The sequence below is a fragment of the Austrofundulus limnaeus genome, unplaced genomic scaffold (genome assembly GCF_001266775.1).
Source record: "Austrofundulus limnaeus strain Quisiro unplaced genomic scaffold, Austrofundulus_limnaeus-1.0 Scaffold476, whole genome shotgun sequence".
In the NCBI taxonomy this organism is placed as follows: Eukaryota; Metazoa; Chordata; class Actinopteri; order Cyprinodontiformes; family Rivulidae; genus Austrofundulus; species Austrofundulus limnaeus.
In genome coordinates this window covers 248,058-258,643 of record NW_013952878.1, presented here as the reverse complement: position 1 = coordinate 258,643, position 10,586 = coordinate 248,058, and the positions used below count along the sequence as shown (strand labels likewise).

The following is a 10,586-nucleotide window of genomic DNA, read 5'->3' as shown; positions in this document are numbered from 1 at the left end:
ATCATCTGCTGCACACAGTTCTGATCACTTATTATCAATAGGAATTTTATTGATAATTATCATGAGGAGTCCTTAACTAGAATGTAGTTAGGCAATTAAATATTCATGTATGTGTAACTTTATTACCATAATTGAAGGTGAGTCATGTAAATTTATGTTTTCATAAAACAAGTACCCCCCCCCAAGACCAATTTCCTAGGGGAAACACTGCATCAGTCATGATGGGCAACGTGAGATCATTGGGGAAAAAGTTGGACGAACCTCATGACCTAACAAGAACCCAGCCAGAGTATCAGGAATGCAGTTTTATGTGTTTCACTGAGACATGGCTCCAGGATTATATCCCTGACTCCAGCGTTTTTCTGCCAGGCTTTCTGACCATATGAACTCTGAACATCCTCTGCATCAGACTGTCACACTACAACAGTCTTCAGTCAAAGCATCTTCAGATCTGCTAAGCCGTACCGATGTGATGTAATGAGATAATGCTGTTTTAATGAAAGAAAATGACCACCTTGTACCAGGTTATGGAATAGTTGTAATACCCACTGAGTACATGTACATTACATGTACATTGCATACATGTAATGTTATTTGGCTGGATTGACTTGTCCACGGCCACTTGACATGCGTTTAACCCTTGGTTGTGATCCAGTCAAAAATGAGATTTTTGTTTCGACGTTAGGACATGAAAGGGTTAATTATTTTAAAAAGGCCTTGGCATGTGTGTAAAATACCATCTAAACTTGTAATTTTATGTGACAGATCGTATTTTAACCCTCACATTTCCTTGCACAAAGGACATGAATTTTGTGAATTTCCAGCTGTCCCTGCTCACTGGAGTGTGAAACGTTAACTAAGATTTTGGTGTCAGTGGAAGCAGACTGATCCCCTCTACCAAAGGTTACGCCCACATTTTCAAAAATATCTATTTTTTGGTGATTTTTCTGAGAGTATCATTTTTTCTGATGCACCCTGTAGAATTGAATTGTGTGTCTTGTTGAAAAATACACTTCTTTAATTATTGAAGTTGTGTTCATGGTTTCACCAAAGCAGCTACAACTTCATCTCGGGTTAGGGTTACCCACTACCTATTTTAATGAAAGATGGTGAACGATACGTATTTCTTCAAGAAATGCCAGGGCCTTTAACTAAAACTGAAAGTGTTAATCTCAGTTGTGCTGTAAAAAAATAAAATTAAAACTTGGTAACAGTTAGCCTCATATTGGCTTTAGCTGTATTTACCTGAACCCATTGTTTTTATTATCGGTTTGTATTTTCAGTATATCTCTTTTGTTCTTTAAGACTTCTGCATCTTTTGAGCTTTAAAAAGTTCTGTAAAATCTCAAGCTGTTTTGTTGGTGCTCAGTTGGTTGTGTAGAGTCTGCTGCGTGTTAAACACCCCCTCCTGGGTGCAGAGCAGGTCAGTTCCCCAGGTGACTGGGCCAGGCTATCACCTGCATAATCAAGCTGAGCTGAGCGAGGTCTTCAGCCTGAAACAGTCCAGTTGTAGGTTCCTGTTGATATTTTCATGACTCCGTTCAAAAGCCAGCCATGCTCTGCACAAAGTCCAGATGCTGTGCAGTAGACCGTGTTAACATGAATGTATTGTAATCCACATTTAAACTAATGTTTGTTTTATCTACTTTATTTGGTTAATGAAAACAGTTTTCCACATTAATAGATTGGATTTCTTGAGAATCCTGATAATTTCCTCTAATACCAGCATAAACGTGTTGAAGTTGACAGTTTAGCTGACTGGATCTCTCTCTCCTGCAGACTGTGCGTCATGGTTTTCCACATCAACCGTCCTCCATGGCTTTTGACCCCGTACAGAAAATCTTGGCAATTGGGACTCAGACTGGAGCTTTGAGACTGTATCCTTTTTGCTGTGAAGAATGAAGAGGAATGAAGAGGAAATTAAGGTTTGGGTAATTCAAGTAATATAATTTTAGGTCCTTATTCGCCTTTGGATGTATGTACACACAGACACATCAGTATCAACAACCGCAACTCCAGCAATGTTAGGATGATGTGTAAAATATACAGTAGCTTATAAACCTAAATTTTATTCAAAATTAAACACTGTCCACTTATCACATTAAAATATTGTTCCAGATGTTTTCCACTGAAACATTTTCGACACATCACACTAGTCAAGTTGTATGGATTATCCATAAATTACCGTACACAGATTTGTCCTAACTGTAATTGGCAAAGGTCTTGCTGTGGGCAGAGTTTTCACTAACTGACTGGTGGAGTTCTTGGTGTGGGCGGAGTTTGCTCTAATCATGTTTGGTAGTGTTGGTGTTTGGGCGGAGTTTGTCATTCAGCGTTCCACTAAGTAAGTCCGAATGCAGAACGCAGAACATGATTTCTTTTGTCCTCTGCTGTTTTTTGAGCCAAAATCGATCTGTGCCTCACTGGAAGAGGTGGTAGGTTTGTGGTGTTGCTCTACAGCCAGCAGGTTCCTGGGAGGCCCCAGCCCCTGAACGGGCCCTCCACTGTATGTTGTTGACATACCAACCTCCTCCACTGTGCTGCCCATCCAGTGCCAGGATGAAACTATTTGTGCTGTAAACAGAAGTGGACACACAAGCTTCAAGCTGCCACATTGTGTGTGACTCAAGCAGCTGGTTTTGTATGTGTTTTTACAGTAACCCTCAGGCCTCAGTAGCTCAACACGCTGCCTCTGCTCAGTAGGCACTTTTCCATTGCTTAGTGCAACACCACTTGGTTCTTATCTGGTTCTACTTGGTTGTAGGTGATTTGCCACTGTACCTGTGTCCTTGCTTTGTGGGCAGCATCTTCAATGCAAAGTATCTAACTGCTAGCAAGCTAGCTGCTAACTAGTTGGTGTTGGAAAATTTCTGTAAATTATTTTGGTTTTAGCTTGCTCTAAATGCTCACACATCTGCCAGTATATTACGTCATCCAGGGTGGTTCATGTAGCTTCACTGGCCAATCAGTGACTGCCACATGCTTTGGCACACCACACCCCAAATAGTGCTGACACAGCAGAACCACCTCAGTGGAGGTTCCACAAACCAGACTGAAAGGGGTTGGGAGCAGAAGACCTTAAACTAGTGTGGAGTGGGATGGAGTCGAAGAGAACCAAGCCTGTGAAAAAGTGGCTAGGTTTGACCTGCGAGAGCATTAACCCTGCCTGGGAGGCCCACATTGTTTAGCTGTTCATTAGTAGAGGCTTCGTCCTTGTCTTTATTCACTCATCAGATTAAGAGTGCTTTTGTTTTCGCGTGGTGACTCCCAGCTAACACACACAGTATCTATGTAGCCGTAATTTGCCAGGTGAAGCTGATGGGATTACTGTCACTCAGGTAATTAGGCCATTTATCAAAGACGAGCTGTATCGATCCACCTTGTTGCCTCTGGAGTTTGAAAACACTGTTGCGGTTCGGAAGACATGAGCTCAATGAGGTCTCTACAAGCAATAAACGTCTGCTTTGACATGATCTGTCTCTGCTAGTGTTTTAATTGACATGTTGTTGTAGACATCTTCCTTTAAAAAAAGGTTACTGATGATGAAGAAACTATTAGTTCTGCTTTCTACTGAAGTGGCTCAAAAAACATACTGCAAAAAAACAAACATACTGCAAAAAAACAAACATCTTCCTGCTTTTCCCACATTTTTTTTGCCACGTGGTCAGTGTTGACAGGAAACACTTGGGATTATGTCAAACTAGAAGTTGTTTCTTTTGTTTGTCTTTATTGCCTGCAGTGTCATGAAGCACCAAACAAATACTGGACCTGTCAAAGTTCTCTCTGGATGTACAACTTCAACTGATTACTTTCAGAACCAACTCATTTCAAGATGGCTGCCACAGCTAATCAACATTTGCTAACACAAACAGACTATAACTCAGGTTTACAGATGTAGTAAATTGGTATGGGGGTGGTACCTTTTACTTTAAACATTGGAATATCAACTAGGACTGGGCAGTGTTGGTCAAAATAATTCATGATTAATTGTGATATTTAGCTGATGATGATTAATTTGATAATACAATGGAGTCCCTGCATGCCCTAGTCACATGACCAGTTTAAGGTCGTATTCACACCTGCACTGTTTAGTCCGATTTAATCGAACTCTAGTTCGTTTGCCTGGAAAGTCCGGTTCGTTTGTGGAGATGTGAACACGTAATCGAACTCTGATTCGGACCAAAAAAGTGAACTCTGGTCCGCCTGAAAACCTACCAGTAGGTCTCGGTTCGATTGAAACGAACTCTGGTGTGTTTCGATTGCATGTGTGAACGCTAAGCGGACCAGAGACCACTCCAAAAGCAGGAAGTGGACTATACCGCATGACGTTCTGAGTAACAACAGTATTAAATGTACTTATATGGTGTAAATACCTCGCTGGACAACTGTATAAGGTGGACATCATGACTGTGGAGCTGGACGCGCTCCTACTCGATTAACACGGAGCTTCCTCAGCCGCCTTGTGTGCAAAACAATAATCTCCGTGGTTCCGCCTCATCTTCCTCTCATGCTGAGCTCATTGTTGAAGACTATTTGTTTAGCACATTTGCCAAAAACAAAAAAGAAACCCTATAACCACTAAAATGTAACGTTACTATTGTTTGTTTACATTTTGTGAAGAAGGAAGTTGCGCTCCATGTCTTCTTCTGAGGTTTTCATGTTGATTCCTTCAGTGGTTTTTTTGTGCAGCGCCCCCACAGGTGAGGGCGGGAACAGGTTTACTGGGTTTAGTTCGGTTGAGAAAGTGCAGTGTGAATTCAAACCGCACCAACAGAAAGCTTGCAGTTTTGGTCCCCAATCGAACCGAGTCTACCGGACTATCAGGTGTGACTACGACCTAAATCACTCTAGTGGGAAAGATTTGCTCTCCGTAAAAATCTGTTCCAAATTGTGTCAGAAGTACAGACTTCAGTCTATACATAAATCTCATAATTGTGCTGATCGGCCAAGTAGTACGAAGCCCACGAGGGGACATGGGGGATGTTTTTCTTTTGCCTTCCCACGCAATAGTATTGTGTTACCTAGCAATACATTTTGCGTTCCTTCGCAATAGTCATTTATCACTATTGTGCAGCTGGTTTGTAACCAAATTCACATGCTCTCCATTAGCGAGTTAGCCTACCACTTTAATTCAGCTTCAGAATGAATATATCACACAGCTCCACATGGAAGTATGTCATATGCAGATATTTTAACTAGGGTTGGGCAATATTGGCAAAAAAATTAATCACGATTAATTGTGGTATTTATCCGATAACGATTAATTTGATGATTAATGCCCTGGAGTCCCTGCACACCCGTCCTAGTCACATGACAAATTTAGTGGGAAAGATTTGCTCTTCGTAAAAATCTTTTCCAAATTGTGTAAAAATTACAGACTTCAGGCTGTACATCAAATTCTAAATTATGTTGCTATATAAATAAATTACAGAACTTTTTTTAAATGTTCATCATATTTGAAGCGGAGAGGAGCGCTGAGCAAACTCTGTCTGATGGCATTAATCATATTAATCGTCAAGTGCCAAAAAATAATCGATTAATGTTTTTCTGACGATTAATTGCACACGATACGATTATGCCCAACCCTAATTTTAACACAGTGCAGCCACGCAACATCAGTGTCAGTGTCACAAACTTGTGGCGACACATCCTATTTTGGTAACCTGATATTTCAAAATAAAAGTTTGATTTAATTTAGTTCATACAAAACAAACCTTTGCATGGGAACGCAAAACAATATTGCGAGGTAACGCAAAGGTATTACAAGGTAAAGCAACAATATTGCATGTGAACACAAAAGAACAAAATCCCCCTTGTCCTATCGTGGGCTCTGCAAAGTAAAACTGGAGTTATGATAAATAAATTGCAGAACTTTTAGAAAAAATGTTTGTCGTATTTGAAACAGAGATGAGCATTGAGTGGACTTCCCGTGGAAATCCCTCGTCAGTCTGCCTGGTGGCATTAATTGTATTAATAGTCAAGTGCCAAAAAACAATCAATCAAAGGTTTTCTGATGATTAATTGCACACGATTCTATTTTACCCAACTCTAATGTCAACAAGTCCTTTGTTACCTTGTGGGACAGAGTCACATTGATAGAAACATGTGAAACTCTCCCTGAACGGACTGCATACTGTCTGCCTGCTGCAGCAGGTGACTGGTCATGCTTAAAGTCAGGAGGTTGTTGACCATTTGATGTAGAAACACTGTGGATGTGATCACTGTTGCTTCCTGCTCTTTTGAAATCTGACTTTAGAATGACTGTGGAAAACAGTGTTGTAGCATTTGTAAAGTAGGACGCTAAAGAAAACTTCCTGTCCAGATAATGGACTTCAGAAGGAAATGCTGCTGATAACAAAGCAAAATGGGGAAGTGTTGATGTTTGAGGGGGATGACTTAAGTCTTAAGACCAAGACTGTTGGAAACAAAGAGAAAATTCTTTTAAAAGTTCAGTGAGTTCATTGTTGGCAAGTTGTTTCTATAGACTGTCCTTTTAAAACCCTGCTTAAAGGGATCCCTGATTAGTTGTAACATTAGACTTTTTTTATTTAATAAACATATTTTTTAACTGTAAAATAAAGAGTGTAAAAATTTATAGGCTGTTTAGTTTTTATAATTTTTAAACTAAAAATTTAAAAATATATTACACGGACGGGGCCATTTTATTTACACACAAAGCATTCTGGGTAAATAATGACATGGATAGGTCCTCGATGCGAGGCTGCTAGCGAGCTATATCCACCCTTAAGGTTAATCTTGGACAATATCTGATGATCGACTCTTTTAAATGAAACCAGAGAGCGTTGACAGAGAGGAGAAGGTAGAAATGWCTCAGCCTGGAACTGAAAATATGGATGGAGGACAACAGAGCTGCTTCATGGAAGAAGAACCTCAGCTTAGCCTGTTAGCTTTAGCGTTAGCCCTGACGCTGTCACCATATATAGGTATTAGCTCAGTGCTACACAGTCTCCTCTCATCACAAAAATGACTCTGCTGCAACTGAAAATATGGATGGAGGACCTCAGTTTTTCTTGTTAGTTTGTCATGCTAGCGCCAAGCTAATAGCTATAAGGCAATATATCGTTGGCGCTAGCGCAAAGGCTAACAGGCTAAGCTGAGGTTCTTCTTCCATGAAGCAGCTCTGTTGTCCTCCATCCATATTTTCAGTTCCAGGCTGAGTCATTTCTACCTTCTCCTCTCTGTCAACGCTCTCTGGTTTCATTTAAAAGAGTCGATCATCAGATATTGTCCAAGATTAACCTTCAGGGTGGATATAGCTCGCTAGCAGCCTCGCACCGACGACCTATCCACGTCATCATTTACCCAGAATGCTTTGCCTGTAAATAAAATGGATCCGTCCGTGTTAAAATATATTTCTAAAAATTTACAAAACTAAACAGCCTACAATATTTTTACAGTCTTTATTTTTTAGTTAAAATATATGTTTATCAAATAAAGTCTAATGTTACAACTAATCAGGGATCCCTTTAAAGATGAGATTAAAGACTGTGAATAACTCAAGTTTTTAATTTAAGTTAGAAAAGTTGTGAAGTACTGTAATGTTAAAATGTGCTATCACAGCTGCTGCACACAAATTCAACATAACGCTGTAATAATCTAAACTCCGAAGAAAATGCCTGAAGTAAAAGTGGTAATGTAAACTATTTCTTCATTAATGGTTCAGTCTTAAAATAAAGTCAATCCCTCCAGGGAATGGAAGCTTGACAGCTGATGGAGGCCCAACACTAGTTCAAACCAACATACAGTGATGTTTGGAGCACTGCATGAATAGCATTAAACAAAGTACTGCTTAGAGTTTTAGGAAGCAACTGAAAACTTACAATAGAAATAATTTATCTTTTGGATAGATGTATGTGCATATTTATGAATGTTGAGATGTAAATGTAGAGATGGGATTGTGTTTTTATGTATAGAGTACCATAGTATCTAGAACTAAGTAGATTAAGTTTGTGTGTTTTTGTTTTTGTAAGGGAAATTTAAAATATTTCCTTATTTAAAGCTAAGGTCTGTTTTCTTTGAGATGCTGAAAGGTGGAATGTGTTTTATTTATAGTGTGATTTCTTAAATGTAATTTGTCTTTTTTAAATTAACACCAGGAAGAATAGCTGATGCTAATGGGGATCACATGAATAAAAAAACAAAATTGACATTTTTTTCTTTAATTTGTCACCAGATTGTATTTTAGTTGAAGTTTTAACACTATAATGCTTCAGTTCATTTCCTCAGGTTCTCCAGTTTACAAACCAACACAATTCTGACATAGCTAAGACATTGAGCTCAGAGCTTTTTACAGATTCTTTTAATCTGTTGATCAAATTATAAACTGTAGATGATAGGAGATTCAAAATTTTCACAATTTTCCCTTGAGGACTAGGGATGCACAACGGCCGATAATAACTGCTAACATGCCAGGAGATAAAAAGACAAGTGAGACAAGTGTAAGATCATAGCATAAATAAACAAGACCAAAACCAAATGACTCTGTAAATTATATTATTTTAAATAAATTCTTAGCAACCAAACATCTAAAATATATCAAACAAAGCAATTTCTCAAATGAACATTATTTAAATATGGCACATTAATTATAAAACAAGACTTTTATAACTGATCTGATTTAAAACACATTTGTACAAAGAAAAGTGCATTCCACAAGTTCAAAACAGATGATGCAAGTTGGATTCAAAGTACATTTGTTTTTATTATTAATAATAAATCATTTAAAAGATCTTTTCAGCCTGAAACCATTCTAATTATCGGGCCGATCTTTATCGTGCACTTCTAGAAATGTTCAGATCTGTTCATCCCTGTTGAGGACCATTATTGGACTGGTGAACCTCTGTATAGCTTTATGTTTTTATTTTTGCGTATTACACATCTGAACTTCTCTAGAATTAGGATTGTATATGAATGACACAATGACAGAGTTACATTCTTTTGACTTTATTTAACTTTATTTTTTGGTGGTGCTTCTTCTGCTCCTACAGTGTGTTTATTAAACTTTATATCCTAAAGGGAAATGTAAACTCCATAGTGTAGTTTGTACCTGAGGCTCATAAGATCAGTGTAAACTGTGGGAGGAAGTTTTAAAAGAACTCTTTCCTTTTGCTTACAGGGTGATAAAATCTATTTCTGAGGTTAGTCTGAGTAATTTCCTGCTAGCATAGAGAGTAGCTTCGCTCTGCAGCACTGTTCACCTTCGTGGCAGCAGAAGTGCTTCAAACTCTTGACATCTTTATAACACACGTTGGTGCATTCATGTGTAAAAGCTTTTATTTACCGTATCATGCTTGTTGCAAAGATCTGACTCTGTAACAGCAAACACCCTTGCTCCTATTTATTTTAAAGGACGTGAAATACCTGCTCCTTTTTCACTCTGAACTTGTAGACACATTTTTCCTGTTTATACTGTTGTGCAGAAGTTTCAGGGCAGAGTTCAAACAGGAGTTCTTCCTCCAGCAGCTCTCTGCCGGTGCCGTGTGGACTTGTCCAGATGTCTGCTGTTCTGAAACGTCATCTAGAGCCCCACCTTCGTTTGTTTAAGGAGCTGAAGGATTGTTTGACCACAGCTCACGTAGCACTGCTCAGACTTGTAGTTTTTACAGTTGCTGCTCAAAGTGGACTCAGATGGTGAGCACAACTGACTTCTACAATCACAATAACAGATCTTTTATTTTCAAGCACTTTAAGTGGAAAAACAATAAGTGCCGGTACTCTTACCCTTAATGTCATATAAATATGGGACAGAAACATACGTAATGTTTTTATATAAATCAGTCTATCGATCTATAGAAAGGGTTTTATTGCACAGAAATGACAGATAAAGTCAGTTCTATATCAAATCCACAAGAGTCAAATTCAAAATGTCTTGGAGTGCATAGTACCTAATTACTTTTACTCAATTACATTTGCTTGAGAAACTTTTTGGAAAAAAATGTACCTTTAAGACATGGGTCTGCAACCTGTGGCTCTGGGGCCACATGTGGCTCTTTGGTCCCTCCACAGTGGCTCTTTGGTTCCTCCACAGTGGCTCTTTGGTCCCTCCACAGTGGCTCTTTGGTTCCTCCACAGTGGCTCTTTGGTCCCTCCACAGTGGCTCTTTGGTTCCTCCACAGTGGCTCTTTGAAAATGTGGCCAAACATAACGATTGTTTTTGTTTGTACCCACAACAAAAATCCATTTGTATGCAAATATGTGTTCAATGCTACTAATACAAAATGTAAAACATGCTGATTAGCTCATGCTAGCTTGTTGTTTACTTAAATAATCCAACTTCTTTCTATGGTCTTTCTCTCAAATCCATCAGAATTACCTTTAAAGAATTTGAAGACTACGTAATAAGAAGAATTAGAAAAAAAAGTGCCTGAATAGTTCAGTTGTACTAGTTTTTATGAAATTTGGTGTAAACTGTAAGTATTTTTCTTGTTTACATGAATGTGGTCTTTTCATTTGTCCTGAAGTGTAAAAATAACAATAAATAAAATTTAGGGCTGCAACGATTAATCGACGACTAATCGAATTTTAAAATAATCGATGACTAATTTAATAATCGATTAATCGTTTTC

General features: G+C 38.5%; 1 protein-coding gene across 8 annotated transcripts in view; it reads left to right on the top strand.

Moving 5' to 3' along the window:
• Positions 1 to 10,586, top strand: part of LOC106529922 (syntaxin-binding protein 5) — a 108,537-nt gene that overhangs the window by 11,430 nt on the left and 86,521 nt on the right. For all 8 annotated transcript variants that reach the window (XM_014025449.1, XM_014025443.1, XM_014025441.1 and 5 more), the window contains one exon: positions 1,780 to 1,877. In XM_014025449.1, the coding sequence (XP_013880903.1) occupies positions 1,780 to 1,877 (98 nt within the window). The remainder of the gene's footprint in view (positions 1 to 1,779; positions 1,878 to 10,586) is intronic.